Genomic DNA, 21,279 nt, shown 5'->3' on the forward strand with positions numbered 1-21,279 from the left:
GTGTAAGTCCTTGTCTGGGGTGCCGGTCACTATTTTTTCTCTGCCTGGCCGAACTTTTAGGTAGTAAGTGAGACCACCGTTTGTGTGCCCGAGGGTATACTGGCAGAGTATCTCGGCTAAACCTAAGTTGGTTCCAAGCCGGTTGTTCAGTTCGTGGACACCGTTTATTATTCGGTAAGTGTTGGTTGAAACTTGTGTGGGTGCTAGCCCAGTTCGGCGCAGGAATTCGGTCATCAAAGGGTTGACCGGGAAGCGGAGGCCTCCTTCAATAATGGACAGCACGGTGAAGGGGCATTGGTCATGTCTGCCCCAAGGGTTGGTATCTATGGCGCCGAGCTCTAAATGAACGTCTGCCGGGATACCATACTCTTCCCGGAAAGCGGCTAAGGCAGCTGGAGTGTCCACAAGGAAGCGAAAGCGCCCCATGTGTGGCCGGCTAAGTTAGTTCGGCTGAGGAGGTTTGGCACATATTGGTGATTGATGGTTCCTCGGTCTTTGAGAGCCTCAATAATGGTCTGTGGTCCCCTTGGACTCTGCAGGAAAAGGATGGCAAGTGTAAGAGGGAGCGCAGTCGCGCAAAACGAGCTTGACTTTAGCTCGGTCATGAAGAGTGCCAAACCACCTCGGTCGTTAAGGCTAACTAAGGAGCCCAATCGCTCAAGCGGACTAGATGTTAGCCCAGTTGAACGGCCAAGTCATTTGGTTACCCCGATTTCTACTAAGGTTGGGACAAACTGCTTATTTGCTCGGTCTGAATGATTTTTTGGATCAAATGAAGACCTGGAGCCCGGTCCGCCCAGATCTTCAGTGTTCATCAGAGAAAATGAAGAACGGCAAGGAGAGTGAAGGGTTAGAGACGGTTTTGGGTGCCTATGTCCTAAAACCTACGGATTTAGTGCCCTAATATGCGAAATACCAAGTGAAATAACAACAAAAGGTGTTGAAGAACTTACCAGTTGAGAGCAGTGGCTACTTCTTTGAACACGAACTCAGTAATGGCAAGAAAGGAAGGGCAGAAACTCTGGATCAGCAAGGATGAAGGAAAATCAGTAAAGACGAAATGAAGAAGGAAATGGCGTATATAAGGGAGGAAGACCACCAAAAATTTGAATCTGAACAGACGTGATGTTTGGCTGTTCGAGGCCAATCAGCGCACGACACGTGTCCCTATTGACGGTGGCGTCAGTATTAAAGAGACAGGATGGTGAATCGAGACGTCAACCAGTCAAGTTTTGAAGACAGGCATGTCAACTAGCCCAGTCACTGTATTGCAAACCGAGGACCGAGGAAGTGTTACCCGGGTTAGAATAGGTAATCCCAGTCACGCTTGCGCGGACGGAATTAAGGGACAATTGAGAGAGAGATTTATGATCTGGATTGGGCCGTGGTAATGGCCGGACAGATTTGGACCGAACAAGATTGGGCCGAGGTAGAGCGGCCCGTGCTCTGAATGGTTTTGCTCGGTTAAGGCAAGGCGTGGTTGGGCCGAGCTACTTGGCTTCATGGTATAGAGATCGAGCAAGTGAGATGTCCGGCGCCAGGAACGGCGTTATTGTTCCACGATTCATAAGTTAGACCGGCAAGAAGGCCGGTGACAAACCAGCATGAACTGTCCCGAGCTCGGCTATGCCGGGATGCAGCCGAGCTCGGTTCTCATTGAGCACGGCGAGCGGAGCGCTCTGGCCAGCTGCACAACACGACCGTTTATAGCCGAGAAGATTCAGCCCAGCTGCCGAGCTCCCAGTAGAGTGGGCTAGCAGTTTGGTTAGGTGGTGTTCAGCAAGATTTGTGCTGACAGATGGGATAGCAGCACCACGTGTCGAGAGACGAATGGGAGTAGATTTGGGGCGCAGAAGGTATATAAGCGAGTCTATGCCCCCTATGTTGGGACAGATGACATTTTGGTGAGATAAACACTAAACACAACTCAGTCCTCTCTCTCTCTCTCTCTCTCTCTCTCTCTCTCTCTCTCTCTCTCTATCCTTGTGTGTGTGTCTAAAGTGATCGTCGGAGGGGTTTTCTAGCCACACACCGCCGGGTAGCTCACCGCCGTTGTGCTCGCAGGTCGATCGGACAAACAGGAGCTTGGAAGAAAGGAGTGCGGGCTTGCCTGAATATTTGCTCCCCGCACAGATATAATTTTGAACATATAAGAAAAAAATTTAAACAAATAGATATAAATTTGAACAGATAGTCGAAAAGTCAAATAGATAAAAAAAAGTCAAAGGATAAAATTAAAAACAAAATGTCCTTTAAGATTTCTCACCAAACTATTTCAGAGCACGGACCATTCATCAATAAAAAATATCACTTGAACCTAATGTCCTATATCTTTCTTAGATTAAATTTATCACCAATTAATCCATCATTTAATCACATTTAAAAATAAACAATATATATATATATATATATATTCAAAAAAAAATCTATTTTAACAATTTTTTTTTATTTTTTTTTAGCATGGAGGAAATAAGGCGGGACCCACGAAAAGGCCACACCTAGGCAATTGCTGACTAGGAGGTCCTCCACGGCCCTTGTATAACACACATCCAAACTTCCCGATATGAAGTCAAGATCAAATATGAAGTTTTGACTGGGATACCACAACCCACCACTTCTTTCTTTCAATTATGTTATTATATATCAGTCAAATCACCAATTTTCCCAAAATACTATAAAACATGTAATTTACTTGAAAAATTACGTTGAATGATTTTCTTTTTTTAATAACTGATCTCCATACTACTATCTTTCATACTCTTTATTACTCCATTTTGTGAATTTCACTTTAGATGCACAACAATAATCTAAACTAATACAATTATATTTATGAAATTTGTTCAAAACTTTAGAATGACAATCGCCTTTACCAACCTCTCCTCGATCCATCCCTTACTATGGAGGAGGGTCCTTCGTTCTTTCTTTTTTTTTTCCTCCCTCAAACTGGAAGCAATTACCTAATTTATCACACAACTCTCCATTTTAACAACCCAACACCAGATGACCTTCTTTCATAAGCAGTGACTCCAAGCCTATAGCATTTCCATTCCTATATGTCCAGGGACAAAAAATAGAGGGCAACCACAAGAGCAAGCCTGCCCATGTATTAGCTACCTCTGCTCTTAGAAGCAACTAACTTTGTATGATCCTCATTTGTTCTTTCATTCATACATTTTTTTTTAACTCCTCTTTCATTCATACATTGTTAAGAAAATTATGATTTCATGTTATTAATAACTCTGATTGCACATACATAGCGTGTGCACACCATCTAGTCTACATCTATTAAAACGTACATGGCAGTTCGCCTTAACACTCTTTGTCACGCTTTTTCTTCTTTCTTTTTTTTAAAAATACCCACAACAATTGATGAGTTTAAAAACTATCATATAAAATCAAACATATTCAAATATTTAGATCTCCACAAACATTGACGGTTTTTATTCATCTTATTCATTTATAAATTATAAATCTTTTGGCACCTGCCGCTAGTATTAATTAATTCAAAAGTCATTAAAATATTCAAGTAATTTTTTATTTTTATTTTTTTTTGATAAATAAGATCAAGATATTCAAATAATAACATTTAATTTATTGAATTGGTTAAAAATAGGAATTTATTAAAATAAAGATGACTTATTAATACAGGATTAGCATTAACCATATATAAAATAGCATATCTTTTGATTGGGATATCACAACCCACCATTTCTTTCACTAATTTTATTATTATACCAGTCCAACCACCAATTCCACCAAAATACTATAAAAGCCCAAAAGTCTTAAAATGTTACACCATCCACCAGTCTATGCATAACTGAAGTACTTAACTAACTTCCCTAGCATCAAAACTTTCAGCCAACAGAAGCATCACATAGCCATTTATCCCACACCCTCTATGGTCATCTCATCCCACTCACCGAGTTCGCAAAACGACTCATCCTCACCTATGACTTCTCTGTCACCTTCATCATTCCTAACTTTGGGTATCCCATGAAAGCCCAAAAGTCTTTTCTCGACTCGCTAACCGAAACCATTAATGTGGTTTATCTTCCTCCGGTCAGTTTTGATACCTCCCTAGTGATGTCGGGCCTAAAATTCATGTCCCTGTCAGCATGACTCGTGTCCCAGCTCTCCGTGACTCGCTCAAGGTCTTAACTGAGTCGAATCACCTTGTAGCTTTGGTGGTTGATGTCGTCGGCACTGACGCCTTTGACGTGGCAAAAGTATTCTGTCTTTTAAGATACATTTTCATCCCTTTATGTGCAAAGCCTTTGTCTCTTTTTTTGCATTTATCTAAGCTTGACGAAACAGGTATTAGTAACTATAGGGATCTACCTGAACCGGTCAAAATACCTGGGTGCATCCCTATTAAGGGAACAGAGTTACTAGAGACATTTCAGAATAGAAACAGTGAATCCTACAAGTTGGCTCTTTACCATACCAAACGGTACAACCTGGCTGATGGGATTATCATCATTAGTTTCATAGACTTGGAATCAAAAACTTTTAAGGTTCTGATGAAGACAGGGTCGGGTAAATCGCCAGTTTACCCGATTGGACCATTGTTACAAACTGGTCCGATAAGTGGGGGTGGTAGTGGGTATGAGTGCTTGAGGTGGCTGGATGAGCAGCCACGCGGCTCAGTCCTATTTGTGTCCTTTGGAGCAGTGGGACCCTTACCCATGAGCAATTAACTGAACTAGCCTTGGGTTTGGAGATGAGTGAGCAGAGATTCATTTGGGTTGTTAGGAGCCCAGCTAAGAATGCTGCAAATGCTGTTTACTACAATGCGCAAAGTAGTAAGGAGGATGACCCTTATAATTTCCTACCCAAGGGGTTCTTGGAGAGGACAAGAGGAGTGGGTCTATTGGTGCGGTCATGGGCTCCTCAGATTCAAATCATGAGCCACAGCTCAACTGGGGGATTCCTCACCCATTGGAGGTGGAACTCAATATTAGAGAGCATTCATGGAGTGCCCCTAATTGCTTGGCCACTCTTTACAGAGCAAGAAATGCATACAGTAATGCTAACCCAAGAATTCGAAGTCGCATTTAGACCAAAGAAGAATGAAAATGGCATTGTTTGCCATGAAGAAATCACCAAACATGTGAGGTATCTTATTGTAGGGGAGGAAGGGAAACTAGTTCGCCACAGGGCAAAGGAGCTGAAAGATGCTGCTGCCATGGCCACAAGTCAACATTGATCATCTACCATGTCACTTGCACAGGTGAACCATATTTGGAAAAACCATAAAACTACACCGTCTTCTTAGGGATGGCGTACCAATTCATTGAAACATAAGGGCTTGGGCTTGGTAACTCGTGATGGCGAGGCTCTTTCGCTAGGGATCGAGTCCTCTGTGGTTGTCATCTATACTATTATATAAAATTTACACTTGAGTTGGTTTGGATATATCATTTTTTTTTTCATTTTTTTTATTTCCGAAAATGCCTATAAAAGTAGTTACATAAAAGCAATGGCAGTTATGCCATAGACTCAGTTTTTTTTTTTTTTTTTTTTTTTAAAAAAAAAAAAACATCTAAACTGCCTTGATTGTATATTTCATAGCAGTTATTTTCAGTTGCACACATTAGTGTGCTTACCCTTCTAGTGTTGTTTAATGCATTGCTCATAATAAATAAATGTAACTTTCGTTAGTTATTGTTTCAAAAGAGGTCGAATCTTGGTGAGCATGCATCTACAAAGGCTTATGAGGGTCTCCCTTGCCCATGGTCTTGTTTTGTAATTTCATTGAACCTGCTTAAACATAATAACCAACCCCGTACATGTGTTGTTATTGGTTAAACCCAATTAAGGCCCACATTATACAATCATCGACCCAAAACCAATTAAACTAGGCGGTTTCGGGCAGGTTGGCAAGTTCAGGTTAGAATTGCCAACTCTAGTGGTACCCCCACAAAAAATTTCTAAGCCAGCATGAAAGGTCAAGTCCTGCCAATCTTTCAATTCCTAGTATAAGTGATTATCTAATTAACGCTACAAGAATAAACATAATTAATCAATTATCCATTAGGCTTTACCCAAGAAAAAAACAGCCATGGAATTAATAATAAAAAATTAAAATTACCCATATCTAAACCTAACAATAATCAAAAGCAGCTCCTTTTCCCTCTGGATATGTCCAAACTCCACAATTCATACCTAGTTTTTCTTTCTTTGCCTTTTCTCAACTGCAGGTCGTCTGCTCACTAGAATCGAAGTAGTTTTCACTTTGAATGCTAGTCCAATAAACCTAGTAGAGCTCTCATTTTGTAGTTTGGTACCCAAAACCAAAACTAACATTCAACTTAACTCTGCCCTTGAATGGACGATATTCAAATCATATTTAATATTTACATTTTTGTTAAGCCAACATTACTGTTAAATATTTTATATAGTAGGTCACTAAGCTTTAGCAATTGAGACACACACAGAGAGATTAACCGGTTGGTTATACCATGAAACACATCAAAACTACAAGAGACACAGAATTCATCAGCTTCATAACTTGAAAGATGTTTTAGAAATGTGACGTTCCACAAATATCGACACATTTATTTTTAAAAGTTCAATGTGATTAATTTCAAAAGAAAAAAATTCTCTCTAAAGAATAGAGATTGAGTTTACAATCTGGTTTTACAAAACAAAAGCAGCCCCCCTTAGTAATCCAATTTGAATTTTAAAGAGACCAGACAGAATAGCAAAAATCACATGCATCTATGAGTGGTGTATGACGTATGACCTGTATTGCAATACTCAGATTGTTTGGAACTGGAAATTTGTTTGTTTTCTAGGTAAAAAAGAATGAATAGGTGAAAGGCAATGCCAATAATGATTATCTCATATGCGGCGCTTTTTCTTCTCTGGTGTTGCATGTACCTGTGCTTTGATCCCATATGTCTTTAACTGAAAATTTTCGAAAGCCTCAGAAATCACTCCTACCTGCATGTTGTTTTGAGTAATTCTGTTATTGAGGATAAAACTAATTCAGAGACAACACGAATAAACCACACAACCATAATTTTTGCTACCAGGTTTGGCTTTTTGGAGTACACCCTCACTATCATATCTTGATAAGATGTTGGCAGCAAGTGGCTAATTCGGTCATCAGGAATAGAGAACTTCTCCTCACTATCGTAATCCTGAATAAAAGTATAGCTGTTAACACCTGCACTATAAAAGCAATGAAACAAAAAAAACAAAACAAAAAAAGAAGGAAAATGCTGCCAATTCTCTTTTGGTATATAAAAAATAAATTAAATTAAATTTTAAAAAAATAAGAAAATAAAAATAGCTTTCTTATGCGCTGAAAATTAATCTGAAAAACTATATAGCATCACTATCATCATATCTATTTATTGAGATTTTCCTTTTCAGGTCTTATACATTGCATCAGATTGTGTAGCTGCTGCAACATAAATAGACAAAAACTTCAGATAATTAAAAGACTTAAAAACTCATGAAAATGATCCAGTTATAACTGACATACATAGCTAATAACATGACATGCCCATTCCTACATACCTAAAATTAGAAACTAAGGTGTATATTTCAGATGAGGCAGATCTACACATAAAACTTAAATATTTTATTCGAGAAGTATCAACACGAACTTTCTACAGAAGAATTTACTTTAATTCAGAGCAAAAATAATGAATACATAGTAACTCAAATTCAATTGAAATAAAACCTTGAAGAGTTCCTGCAATAAAATTGGGTTACGTACCTTGAAAAACTTGATGCTGGAGGAGTTCGTACATGCAAAAAAGAGAATATTCAATTACTAAGCGTATTGTGCAGTTTTTATTTTCTTTTTGGCAAGAAACAAGAAACAAGAGAAAGCTTTATTAAAAATCAGCATAAATGCCTCCAAATTTAAATTACCTCTCAAGAGGATTATGCCTCCCACATGCCAAATCAATCCTAACATTGCTTACAACAACATCCTCTTCTCTCAGAATCACTCCACCAGTTTTCTGCTCAATTAAAATTACCCGAAGCCCAAAATGAGAAATTCAACCACTAATCAGCAAACTGACTTGCATACAAAAACATATAATAATGTTTGTGTAAGCACCTGTGAACAAATGATATCCTGCGCTGTGACATCTTTGAAATTTACAATATTGTCCTTGGGAACGGCATACTCATTACAAAACTGCCAAAAATAAAGGCAGACAATAGCTTAAACTTCACGTTTACAGTACAAAAATGGTTTTAAAAAAAAAATTAAAAAATCTTGTCAGTTTATGCATGTTATTAGTCAGACCGCAAAAGAGACTCATAGACTATTATATAATTGAGATCACAAGATGAACCAGCCAAGCTCCAATACCTGGTACAAATCCCTCCTGCGAATGCGAAGGATCAAATCTCTGGCTTCTTTTAATTCTTGGTCTGGAGCAGTCTCAATTGTTTTTATTATTGTATCATCTAACTGTGTGCCCAAGAATGACAAGAACATATAGATTAATGTGGCATGGAATTTAAGTAGATATTAGAAGTTAGAACAATTGTAGACAGTTCTCCAAACCTTCCAGAATAGAGAAGGATCTTGAACATGAGCTGTTATCTCCAGATAATCATTTGCTTTCAACAAAGCATCTGCAACCATGAGCTCTATTGCCTGAAAATAGTAAAAGAAAAAGTAACAATATATTGTTAGGTAAATTAAATTATAAACATCAAAAAAAGGAAAATAACAGGTTTCTGTTAGAAAAAATTCTTACTCAATTCAATTCAATTTACAGGGAAGTTGTTGTACCTTTACTTTTGCATGAGTATAGACCGTTCTGTACAGATCAGCACGAGTGGCAAATAACTTGTGGATGGTCAGATCTGATAAATTATACAACCATAAGAAGAGGAAAGTATTAATTATCAGGTATAAGCATGACGAGTAAATTTCCGAGAAAGATGCTTACAATCCTTAGCACGATAGCATATCTCATTACCCAAAACTTGCATTGTTTCCATTAACCTGCAAAGAACAAAGAAAAAACAATCCTGGAAATGTTCTCTATTTTGTAAAATATTCATATTCTTTCAGTTGGTAATAATATTTAATGTCTATATCAACAAAGTTACAAAGAAAATTTCATATTTGGTTTTGTAGATGTTGCATGCATATGGCTTGCACCCCCTTTGTCAACTATATTATAATATTTTTACTTGTCAGAAAAATAAAAACAATAAATTTTTTAACGAAAACCTTTGAAACTGAAAATTGCATCCAAGACCACAAGCTCGGCTGTCACGAACAATGTAATCAAACCTGCAAATCAATTAAAACATCAAGAAATGTACCAAAACCAAATTACATCTTGAATTATACAAATAAAAGATAAATAAGGAAAATTTAATATTCCAATAGATAAAAGTAATCAAATATTTGACTGACTTGTCAACATCGATTCCATTTCGACCATTTGCAACAATGTCATACAAGAAATGCTTCTCCCTTGTGCTCTACATGTTACATGCACCAAATAAAGTTAACTATTAGTTACATGATGGAAGAGAAATGTGAAGAGAATAAATAAATAAAAGACGATGAACTAAGTATAAGCATAAAAGTATCAAAACAGCTCCATCAGGCATGAATAATGTGTGCATATAAAATGAAGCACCATAAAAACTTACCTTGGTCTGAGCAAATTCAGAGCTAGCAAGTATCATTTCCTGCCAACAAAACATAAATGCTCTGTGGTAAGGGAAAAGAAAAGGTTATATCATCACCATAAAATAGCCATGTATCACTTCACTAAGTCAAAAACAAATATTTCAAGGATTTGAGCAACATCAACATTGAGCAATCATAACATTGTGCTCCAACACTTCCAGGAAAGGATATTTTAATAATAAAAAATAAGGATCATCCAGTTTATCACTATCAAAGAAACCTTGCCGCATGCATGGTATTTAACCCCAAATTTGCAACACTGTAGCCTCTTAATAGATTGTGGAACTAATAAAGGTTACACTTACACCCATAATAATAAACTATTACTTTCCTACTATGTCACATAGAGTGGGTGTGCAATCTATAGTACGAAAGCATCAAAGTCCAAAAGTTTGTTAGAGTGGGAAATTTGTCAGAATCTCTCATTAATTCTATATGCATGTAATTAAAGAACAATAACAAATGTTACAAATGCCAGCAAAAATATGTGAATGTCACTTAAGGTGCTGATTGCAAAGAGAAAGTAATGTGCAAATTTAAGCTTGCTGAAAGATAAATACTAGAGATCTGGAAGAAGAAACAGTAGCAATACAAGAGGATTTTGGAAACAAGAGCTACACTTATTTTTTTCCTTCTATTTTCTCAGGTAAGTAAAGCAAGGATACAAAATATAGCAAGGAGTTCAGTATTATGTGATGATCGAGTAATCTTAACAACATGATCCATGATTGACTGTATATAAGAAAACACGATTCCAATAGATCATTAATTGCTTCAATATCAAGAGACAATAATTTTATGTAGATGCCTTTGACAGATAATTTCGTAGAAGTAGGCTACTTAATATATTTTGTAAAATGCATGGAAAAGAGACTTTTGATAAATCATATAGGAACCAATGAAGTAAAAATAAAACAAATAGGGGAACAATTATGCCATGGTTAGATGAATCAGCATACAAGATTGAAAGATTTAAAGGAATCAAACGTAGATGGGTTAAAATTTCAGCAAAAATTAGCATAAAATGAATGTATTACATGAATAAAAGCTCGGAGGAGTGATAAAGACCATATCAAGAGCTAATTGAGGCCATCCAACTGTTGAACCATAATTTTTTCACCTTACCTTAACTCTTTTGATGGTTTCAGAGTCAATTTCTATATGGTGCTCATCGACAATATGGTCAACCATCTTCACTGACATTTGCTCATGAGACCTAGAACGGACAAAATGTAACATGAAATTGACACAAGTAGTAACTGAAAATAATTGATAGTGAAATTACCAAGGGAGGTGCAAAAACAGAAGATGAAAGCAGCTGAAAAGAAAGAAACTCCAAGAGGCAAATTGAAACATGAATCCACTATGGGGAAACAAAACATTTTTATACTCCTCGGTCAATCTCCTCTTTTTTAATCTGAACCAGTACAAATTAGTATGACCTACAGTAAATGCAATCACATGATAGAACAAAAAGATGCAATGAAAAAATAATAATAGAAGTGCCAATTCTTTGGAGGTTCTCTATTAAATTCCCCAATAGAAAAAATCCATATGTGCCTATGCTAAGAGAGATGCCAGACATTATTTGTAGCTAAAGTACATAAGGTTGATTAAATTTCATATCATCAAATCATTACTTTCGAATGAGAAGGAGATCCTTAAGAACCTCCAAATACCAATTTACAAGCAGAAGTATGAGAACAAATTACTTGAGCTATATACTATTCCCTGGCTCTTCACAGTAAAAATGACATACAAAATTCATATCCTCATTGACCATGGTGTACACTTTCATCAATTTGAAATGCATTCATATTCCAGAAAGGGAGCAATAAAGCATTCTCATTAAGGACATTAAATTCACCATTTAGAGCCCTTGAGAACCTGAGGAAGAAACTCGCGTTCAAACAAGTGACTGAAAGGCCCATGGCCTATATCATGCAAGAGACCTGGAATTGAAGAAATAGCTTAATAAAACATCAGATAACTCAAAAACAAAACAAACAAACAAACAAAAAATGAAGCACCGTGTGGAATATAAAGTTGGTTACCTGCAAGTTTCACTGTTTGTATATCAAAGTGGTCAATACCAAGCTCCATCCGCTGCAAAAATGGAAAAAATGTAAAATATAAAATCCCCAAGAATTTAAGTTGTGCAATTAAAATAGCAGAGTATGCAGATTCCATACTTGGTGAGTTTTAAGCTTGTGAGCAGCCTCACCAGCAAGCCAATACACTCCAAGAGAATGTTCAAACCTAGAATGCACAGCCCCTGGATAAACCATGTGTGCCATCCCTGAAAATACAGAAAAGCTAGTTTCAAAAACACATTTAACACTGTCCCAGAATTTCAACAAGTGGTGATCTTTCAAACCTAGAATGCAGTAATGCACTCATGGTCTTTGTACTGATAAAATAAGAAGTGCTACAAAAGCCATCCTGAAGCACATCTCTTTTCTGCAATGCACAAACTAGTGTATTGATCATATTCCTAAGATACAAACCAGATTTAATAAAAACAATAATCAACAAGCAGCCAAAGGCATGCACACAAGCAGACACACAGACAGAAACTAGTACATTGATCTTCCACTTAGATTTATTTCAATTCATTTCATGTTAGAACTTGAAAATTACTATAACTCCACCACACAAGACAACCAAAATCCGTAATCCATCTTCGTTTCATGCATATGTTGTCACAGAACCAGATTATGCTTCCTATATTATATACTGAACCATCTGTAATAAATTATCTTTGAGCATATACTCTGAAACCTATTTGGCTCATAATCTATTCCACTGAGAGCTCCTAAACACAGAAATAAATTCAAAGTTCTGGCTAAATTCTTCATACTTCATGTGAAATACACAATGTACAAGATACTATTCAAAAGAAAAATCAAATATATATTTTGAACTTTGATTAATCTGAAAACTATTCTTAATAATATAGGTTCTAATGCAAAAGAGAGGCGATGAACTCACCGAGTTGTTTAAGATCACGAAGTCTGAAATATGAAAATAAAATGAAAGGATTAATGACCACGCATAAACTCATACAACTAGGATAAGCACAAAACAGCCATACACAGCAATAATAAACCAAGCCACCAATTAAAAGGCACCATAGAAAATCAACTTGCCTTTGAAACTCTTCAGTATCTATGAACTTCAGAAAGATCTGCAGCCATAGAAGCAAACAGAAATCAAATTGTATTACCTTTGCTCTAACAAAATTTAAGCTACAATCTGAAATATACACCTAATAGGTTCTCCTCTGAAGTTAACTGCAGTAAGTAAGATAGATTAAATGGATTATTAGAACACATAAACACCAACTAGTGTACTGAGACTTACAATCAACTGTATAGTACTTGTAAATTGTAACCCAAAATATTGACAATTTATATGTTTTTATCCTATAAATGAATAGAAAAATAACCATAACATTGACATCAGAGTCACAAATGTATTTCCTAAATAAAATGTTAAAATTCATTAGGTTGAATTATTTCACTTTTCAGAGTTAGCTAACTTCTCCTTCTATTCATAACTTCCATTTTTATTGAATATGAACTGGTTAAAATCCCATCCATTGCAAAATAAACGCACATCCATTATAATTTGAATCCATTTTTTATTGAATATGAACTGATTGAAATCCTATCCATTTGAAAATAAACACACATCAATGTTAATTTGAATCCTATTCATTAGGTTTAATTATTTCACTTTTCAAAGTTGTCCGAGAGCTAACTTCTCTTCCTATCCGTAACCTCCATTTTTATTGAATATGAACTGATTCAAATCCTATCCATTTCAAACTACATACACATCAATTTGTATTTGAATCCACCACAAATCAAATAATTTAAGAATTTTGAGTAAAATGTGACAACAATGTGATACATATATGTACGTATATCTGTGAGAGAATTATCAGAAAGCGAAGCTGAGAGAGAGAGAGAGAGAGAATGTAACCGGATCGAGATAAATGTTGCCATGGACGTTGTCATGGACGTGCTTGCAGAATCTGAGATCACGGGAGGAGGGGGAAGTGTAATTCGGAGAGAAAGTGAGGTCGTCGTTACAATAAGCTCCCATGCTCTGCTTCTTCAGTTCAAACCTCACAAAACACACAGATAAAAATTCAGAACTGGTGGTGCCTCAAAATTGAAATGCCTACTGTACATGTATATATGTATATGTATAGATATATGTGTTCCTGAAGGGAAATTGGAGAGAGAGAGAGAGATACCGTTGGAGAAGACAGAGATGAGAAAGAGAGTCGGGATGTGGAGGAGTGTGGTGAAGTGAAGCGAAGCTGCCAAAAATATTTTATTTAGCGTTGGAAGCCAGCAGTGAGAAGACAGAGATGAGAAAGAGAGTCGGGAGTGTGGTGAAGTGAAGCGAAGCTGCCAAAAATATTTTATTTAGCGTTGGAAGCCAGCAGTGAGCAGAGACACACAGGAATATTTGTGCTATTGTAGGGTTTGTGTCTGGACTTCGGAGCGGAACGCGCACCGTGAATTGATTTGGTATTAATTGGCTCAAAACTTCTTGGAGCACTAACCCTAAAATGCAAAACACATTTTTAATGTTTTTTTTTTTTTTTCAAGGGTAAATTATAAATATATTTTTTGAGATTTGATTAAAATGAAAATTGTCCTTTATAATTTTGAAAATTACATTCCACTTTCTGAGGTTTTTAATTTCATAACAAATCGTCCCTTTTATTAATAAATTATTGTGGGGATATATTTTCTGAGTACCAACACGCGGCTAAGGTAACGCTGACGTATCAGCCGAGATGCTACGTGTCCTGATCATGACGTCGAGATTATCTCAGCGAGGCTGAGGTTACCTCTGAAGATATCGGAATCCGAGATAAGCGGATAAGGCACCAGAGTCCTAGAAAGGGGGAAGACTACAGTTGGGAAAGGATAAGACTCTTAGGGAGTTTATCCCAATCCTACTGGGAGTCCAAGATTAATAGTAATCCTAAGTTTATTAGAGCTAGGCTCCTGTTGGGACAAGGATTGAGTTAGCTATAAGAGAGGCACCCACGTGGGTCTAAGGTATGCAATTTATATTCTGAACAGTGAATTTAGCACTATTGATTATCTTTGAGAGATATACTGATTTGATCGTCGGAGTGCCCCCAGGTGGACGAACCACCGCCGGAATCTTCTCTTTCTATTGCAGGTCAGCTAGGTGTCATCTATTCTGCTAGGTGTCATCTATTGAATACTAAGTTGGGCAGTGTGATCGGAAAATCACTCACACAATTTGGCGCCGTCTATGGAAAAGAAAGGAGAATAGATGGCCGATAACGGACAGAAGGAAAAGATTGGGGACGACACTCCTGCTGGGAGTGGGAGACCTATTGACCTTGATGTCGAAGGAGACGAATGCAACGCAGAAACTCGTGACCAAAATCACGGAGTGAAAGACATCAGCCAGACTGGCAACGCACCAAAGAAACCAAATCGAAGTGGCTACTACAACGAGGACGACCTCCAAGTATGGAAGGATAAGTGCCTGCAGAGGGACGAAGAGGTAAAAGAGATAGCAAACAAATTGGCAGACCTGCAGTCGATCGTCAATTTCATAATGCAAAATAGCGTCATGCAGCCACCGTTCCCGCTACAGGACACACCGATTCCAGCGGCCAATGCCTAGAAGGGAGGGCAGAAAACAATCTCCGTAGCCCCTTAATACAACGGGAGCGAAAGATACTCTCACCGATCTTCTAGGGAAATCAGACGAAGAGAGTGTCAAGAAGAGAAGAATTACGGAGGACGCATCGCACAAAGGAGACAGACCCCAAAGGACATCGGCATGTTTAGGGGCAAGCACTGTGCTTCGACACAACTCATGGAGAAAGGTCGAAAAGGACTCACCATGAAGTTGAAAGTAGTGCACCAAAAAGACTAAAAGTAGGAAAAAGCCGAGCTCTTGGGCGAACAAATGAGGACTTAAGAGATTACCTCAAGAGGAAGTAACAGAATGCCGACGCCGAGGTAACCTCCCCAGATAAGCCGAGGACACCATTCTCGGTAGAATTGGACAGGTTTGAGGCACCGAAGAGATTCAGTATGCCGAGGTTTCAAATATACAATGGTAAGTCAGACCCCAACTACCACGTTGGACTATATTTGAACTCAATGGCATTGTATAGTGGGAACGAGCCGTTACTCTGCAAAGTGTTCCCCTCATCTTTCGAGGAAATTGCATCAGATTGGTTCCACAAATTACCAAAGGGAAGCGTGAAGACTTGGGAAGACCTGGCTGAGATGTTTGTGGCCAGGTTCATGACAAACAAGCTGCAGCCATTAAGGGTGGATGCATTAATGGCTCTGAAAATTAGCAAGGATGAAGGCCTTAGGGCCTATACAAAAAGATACTATGAGGTGTTCAACCGAATACGCGAATGCAATCAAGAGGTGGCGGTCGTATCTTTCAAGAACAGCCTGAAAGACAACTGTCCACTATGAAAGTCTTTGGCAAAGACATTGCCAAAAAGTATGGAAGAGCTCATGGCGAGAATCGAGAAGTATGCCAGAGCCGAAGAAGACACGTCGGGAACTAAGGAGATAAAACAAGAGAAAGGAAACGGCTCATCGAAGCGAGGCCGAGGTAACAATGGGTCAAGCAAACAAGAAACAGAACTAAGGGCCACACAGGCAATAACAACTGTGTTCCAAATCCCGATTCCCAAAGTCCTGGACCGGATTCGGAACCAACCCTATTTCAGAACACCAGCGAAGGCACCAGGAGAGTTTATGGGAAGAAACGTTGGCAGACATTGTGCTTACCACAATGAAGATAGGCACACGACTCAGGGTTGTAGAGCCCTAAAAACACACTTGGAAGAACTAGTAAGGCAAGGCCATCTGAGAGACCTCATCGATGAGGCCAGAACAAGGGAAGAACAGGCAAGATTGCCTCAGGCGCCAGCAGCTCCGCCTCCCCCAGCACCACAACCTCAGGCAGGAGGACCTCGGGTAGTCAATGTGATTCACTCGAAGGTCAACGAGAACGAAATTAGGGGGGAGACCCAGAAGGTGAAGCACCTGCAACATGTCTACCAAGTCGGGGAGAAGAAACATCGGGCAGAAGAGTACCAAGGACCAGTAGTGTCCTTTTCGGAAGCCGATCTTGAGATGGTGCAGCATCCGCATAATGACGCCTTGGTAGTATCCCTCTAGGTTGGGGAATGCCAAGTAAAACGCATCCTGATTGACTAAGGCAGCTCTTGTGACATCATGTACGTTCGATGTTACAAGGAGCTCGGCCTTCACCCAGACGACATGGAGTAATCCAATAGCCCAATGGTCGGGTTCAATGGAATGCCGACATGGCCACTGGGAACAACCAGCTTGGAGGTACAGGCAGGCACCAGGAAGATAACAACAGGGTTCACCGTAATTGACACACCCTCCCCTTACAACATCATTTTGGAAAGACCATAGTTGCATGCAATGAGGACTGTTCCCTTAACTTTGCATCAACCATTGCGGTTCCCAACAGAGTATGGGATTGAGGAAGTCAAAGGAGATCAGCTGCAAGCAAAAAATTACTCCATGGCAGCAATGAAATCCACCTGCAGCATTCAAGAACCAGAAAAGGCAGAGATCGAAGACGAGGACGTAGAGGTCCTAGAAGATGTCGGCAAAGAGCCAACCGAGAAGAGTGAAGAAGCACTGAAGAAAATCCTCGTCCAGGAAGGGAATGAAGAACGCTTCTTTCTTTTCGGCTCAGGCTTAGCCAAAGAAGAGGAAAAAGAATTGAAAGCTTTTTTAAGAGCAAACATTGAGATGTTCGCGTTGACACCTTACAAAATGCCAGGCATCGACCCCGAGGTCACTTGCCATAAGCTGAACGTTGACAGGTCGGCCAAACCTGTAATTCAACGAACAAGAAGACCGACGTTGGTATACGCCGAAGCAGTGGAAGAAGAAGTAGACAGACTTCTCAAGGCCAGAGCCATCCGAGAGGTAAATTACCCGGCATGGCTATCAAACACAGTAGTGGTGAAGAAGAAGAACGGTAAATGGAGGGTCTGTGTAGACTTTACCAGTTTAAACAAAGCCTGTCCCAAAGACAGCTTTCCTCTACCCAAGATTAACCAGCTAGTAGACGTCACTTCAAGGCATGGAAAGATGAGCTTCCTGGATGCCTACAAGGGGTACCATCAGATAGCCATGTACCCCCCAGATGAAGAGAAGACTGCATTTATCACCCCAAAAGGACTGTACTGCTACAGAGTGATGCCTTTTGGGTTGAAAAATGCAGGAGCGACTTACCAAAGGTTGGTAACCAAGATGTTCAAACATCTAATTAGCAGAATGGTGGAAGTCTACATCGACGACATGGTCGTGAAGACCAAGGAACCCGAAGGACATCTGGCCGACCTCAAAGAAGTATTTGAAATTCTTAAGACATATCAGCTCCGACTCAATGCCTCGAAGTGTGCATTTGGAGTTGGATCTGGTAAGTTTTTGGGATACCTGGTGACCAGAAGGGGCATTGAGGCCAGCCCAGATCAGATCAAGGTCATCCTAGAACTGAAGAGCCCGGCATCGACAAAACAAGTACAGATGCTAACTGGAAGGGTCGCAGCCCTAAATAGATTCATCAGCAGAAGTTCAGACAAGTGCAGACCTTTCTTTAACTTAGTGAAGAAAACCACAGACTTCTTGTGGACCGAAGAATGCGAGGCCGCCTTGGCCGACCTAAAGAAGTATCTGACCACAACTCCAGTCCTTTCAAATCCAGAACCTGGAGAGGAGCTGTTTTTATACTTAGCCGTTTTAGAGCATGTGATAAGCGCAGTAGTAGTCCGAGAAGACAAAGGGGAATAAAGGTCTGTTTACTATGTAAGCAAAACCCTGACCGATACAGAAACGAGGTATCTACCCTTAGAAAAATTGGCATTGGCTTTGGTAATGGCTTCAAAGAAGTTGAACCATTACTTCCAGGCCCATAAAATTGTGATGCTAACAGAACACCCCTTGAAGTCCTTACTACAACAAGGAGACCTGACAGGAAGAATAGCCAGGTGGGCAATCACCCTAGGCCTGTATGACCTGGAGTATAGGCCAAGGACAACAATCAAAGGCCAGGTTTTGACCGACTTTGTGGCCGAGTTCACGCTAGAATCCATCGAACATCGGGCTCCGTTGAGCCAGGGTAAACGATGTCTAAACAAACAAAGAGAAGCTCAGCCAAAGGCGAAAGAACAAAGAAAAGAGGAAAAACTTAGACCCCATTTACATCGGTGACTCCTTTCGACTGTTTGTTGATGGGAGTTCAAACCGACAGGGAGTAGGGGCAGGAGTAGTACTGATATCTCTAGATGGACAGATAGTGGAACAGTCCATTCGTTTGGGGTTCAAAGCCTCAAACAACGAAGTAGAGTATGAAGCATTGATTGTAGGACTGAAGTTGGTAGTAGCAGCAGAGGCAGACGAGGTAATAGTCTTCTGCGACTCCTAGCTCATTGTCAACCAGACAATGGGCGAGTTTGCTGCCCGAAATGAACGGATGTCGGCCTATGCAAAGGAGATCATTAGGCTGGCAGCCTTGTTTCAGAAGTGCCGACTACTTCAGGTTAGCCGAGATGATAACAGCCACGCCGATGCGTTGGCCTACCTAGCTAGTGCAGTATAACCTGGAAAAGCAAGGACAACAATGATCGACTATTTATCGGGCCCGAGCGTCGAGCCACTATCCACAGAGCATGAAGCAATGTGCGTGGACATGGGACCAAGCTGGATGGACGCAATTGTTGCATTCCTGAAAGAAGGGAAGATGCCAGACGATCACAAAGAGGCACACAATATCAGATTGAAGTCGGCAAGATTCAGTCTGACAGCAGAGGGGCATCTCTACAGAAGGTCCTTCACTGGACCCCTTTTAAAGTGCATACATCCTTTAGAAGTTGAAGATTTTTTATATGAAATTCATGAAGGAATTTGTGGAAGCCACGCTGAGGGCAGATCACTCGCCCATAGGGCCATTATCCAGGGGTATTAGTGGCCTTACATGCAGAAGTAGGGATGGCAATGGATAACCTACCCTGTGGGTATCCATGGAGACCCAACCCAAATACATGGGTTTTCCCCTCTTTTTCTTATCCATTGGGTAGGGTAGGTGATATTCTTTAAATATCCACAGGGGATGGGTTGGGGATGGGTACCCACTAATTTCCCCATATGTTTTTTTTTTTTTTTTTTTTTTTTTTTTTTTTTTTTTTTTTTTTTTTTTTTTTAAGATTCACAACTAAAACTAAATATACATTCAATCTTTTTTCTTTTTTTTTTATTTATTTTTTCAGGTTCACAACCAATTTTTTTTTTTTTTTTTTTTTTTTAAGATCCACAACCAAAACTAAATATACCTCAAATCTTTTTTTATTTTATTTTTAAGGTTCACAACCATTTTTTTTTTAATTTTTAAGATTCACAACAAAAGCTAAATCTACATTTAGTTTTTTTCCTTTTTTAAATTTTTTTTAAGGTTCACAACCATTTTTTTTTTTTTAAGATTCACAACCAAAGCTAAATATATATTTAATTTTTTTTTCCTTTTTTTTTAAATTTTTTTTTAAGGTTCACAACCATTTTTTTTTTTTTTTAAGATTCACAACCAAAGCTATACATTCAATCTTATTTTATTTTATTTGGCTCAACAATAAAATCAAATACACATTAATTAACATTGTCACATTATTCTTGTCAAATTTTATGCATATCTAGAATTTTTTAAATTTATTTAAAAAAAATTAAGGACATTGTCTAGTGTAGGTTTCGGTTTGCTTTTCTATGTTATTTTATTTTGTTGTGTATTGTAATTTTCAGAATGGTTTGCTTGTTCTGAAATTTCAATTAACGAGTATGAATCTATTTGTTTTATGTTATCACACAATTTATACAACATATATATATATATATATATATGAATGTATTTGAAAATAAGAAAATTGTAGAGAATCAAAACAAGCATGAGTTGTGATTGGTTAGAAATGATGGGTACATAGATTTATTTGCTAGAAAAACAAAAAGGGGATACAAAGTCATACTAAATAATTTTTTTTAAATTAAAAGAATTTTTCTTAGTTATGAACAGATTTAACTGAAATCAGCTTGTTTCCCAATGTTATGCTTCATTTATTTAGATAGAAAATATTTTTTAATGAAAAATATTTTTTATAAAAAAAATTCAAAATATATTTTTTTATATTTGGTGGTGGTGGTGATGGAACGAAGGTGAAAATAGAAATTGTTACATAGTGGTGGGGTGATGGCGGCAGTGATGATGGTAGTGGCTATGGTGATGGTAGTGTGACAGTGAAAGTGAGAATAGTGGTGATGGTGTTGTGAAATTAGTAAAAATTTAATTGAAAAAACATTTTTTGTTTTTTAAAAGTAACAAACAACAAAATTCGTGGGGGACTAAAGGAAGAAGATGGAGGATGGATTGGGTGTGGTAATGCATAGATATCTTAAAATGAGTGGTTCAGATTTGTTAAAGGTATAATTAGATTTTGGATAAATTAAAATGAATTGTTCAAATTTGCTAAG

The 21,279-nt window shown here is 38.5% G+C and overlaps 1 protein-coding gene and 1 pseudogene across 6 annotated transcripts; one reads left to right on the forward strand and one right to left on the reverse strand.

Moving 5' to 3' along the window:
- Nucleotides 1–3,711: 3,711 nt before the first annotated feature.
- LOC114290266 (hydroquinone glucosyltransferase pseudogene) lies at nucleotides 3,712–5,339 on the forward strand (annotated as a pseudogene). The gene has a single exon (XR_014347819.1). The product of XR_014347819.1 is annotated as a hydroquinone glucosyltransferase pseudogene (transcript).
- Nucleotides 5,340–6,556: 1,217 nt separating this feature from the next.
- LOC114290268 (uncharacterized) lies at nucleotides 6,557–14,204 on the reverse strand. 5 transcript variants are annotated; one of them, XM_082900255.1, is made up of 20 exons: nucleotides 13,950–14,204; nucleotides 13,673–13,804; nucleotides 12,835–12,872; nucleotides 12,677–12,699; nucleotides 11,878–11,984; nucleotides 11,740–11,791; nucleotides 11,553–11,637; nucleotides 10,811–10,901; nucleotides 9,646–9,684; nucleotides 9,404–9,471; nucleotides 9,215–9,277; nucleotides 8,928–8,983; nucleotides 8,768–8,841; nucleotides 8,537–8,629; nucleotides 8,339–8,440; nucleotides 8,081–8,161; nucleotides 7,888–7,979; nucleotides 7,730–7,745; nucleotides 7,035–7,145; nucleotides 6,557–6,945 (listed from the first exon to the last, which is right to left on the reverse strand). In XM_082900255.1, the coding sequence occupies exons 2-20, from the start codon at nucleotides 13,793–13,795 to the stop codon at nucleotides 6,844–6,846; spliced, it is 1,416 nt and encodes a 471-aa protein (XP_082756381.1). In that variant the 5' UTR covers nucleotides 13,796–13,804; nucleotides 13,950–14,204; the 3' UTR covers nucleotides 6,557–6,843. The 5 variants fall into 5 exon arrangements, with proteins under 5 accessions (XP_082756381.1, XP_082756386.1, XP_028089938.2 ...); XM_082900260.1 differs by having other exon boundaries at nucleotides 7,035–7,171; XM_028234137.2 differs by having other exon boundaries at nucleotides 7,694–7,745.
- Between the last annotated feature and the right edge of the window lie 7,075 nt (nucleotides 14,205–21,279).

The sequence above is a fragment of the Camellia sinensis genome, chromosome 1 (assembly GCF_055761805.1).
Source record: "Camellia sinensis isolate YWXY chromosome 1, ASM5576180v1, whole genome shotgun sequence".
Lineage (NCBI taxonomy): Eukaryota > Viridiplantae > Streptophyta > Magnoliopsida > Ericales > Theaceae > Camellia > Camellia sinensis.

Bases quoted from the DNA above. Each gene is read 5' to 3' on its own strand.
- LOC114290268 (XM_028234137.2), bottom strand. From the start codon at position 13,795: ATGGGAGCTTATTGTAACGACGACCTCACTTTCTCTCCGAATTACACT. The intron at 12,700-12,834 runs GCAAGTTGATTT...TTCATATTTCAG, and splicing joins GATACTGAAGAGTTTCAAAG to ACTTCGTGATCTTAAACAAC. The intron at 11,985-12,676 runs GTGAGTTCATCG...CTGTATTTTCAG, and splicing joins TCGTGATCTTAAACAACTCG to GGATGGCACACATGGTTTAT.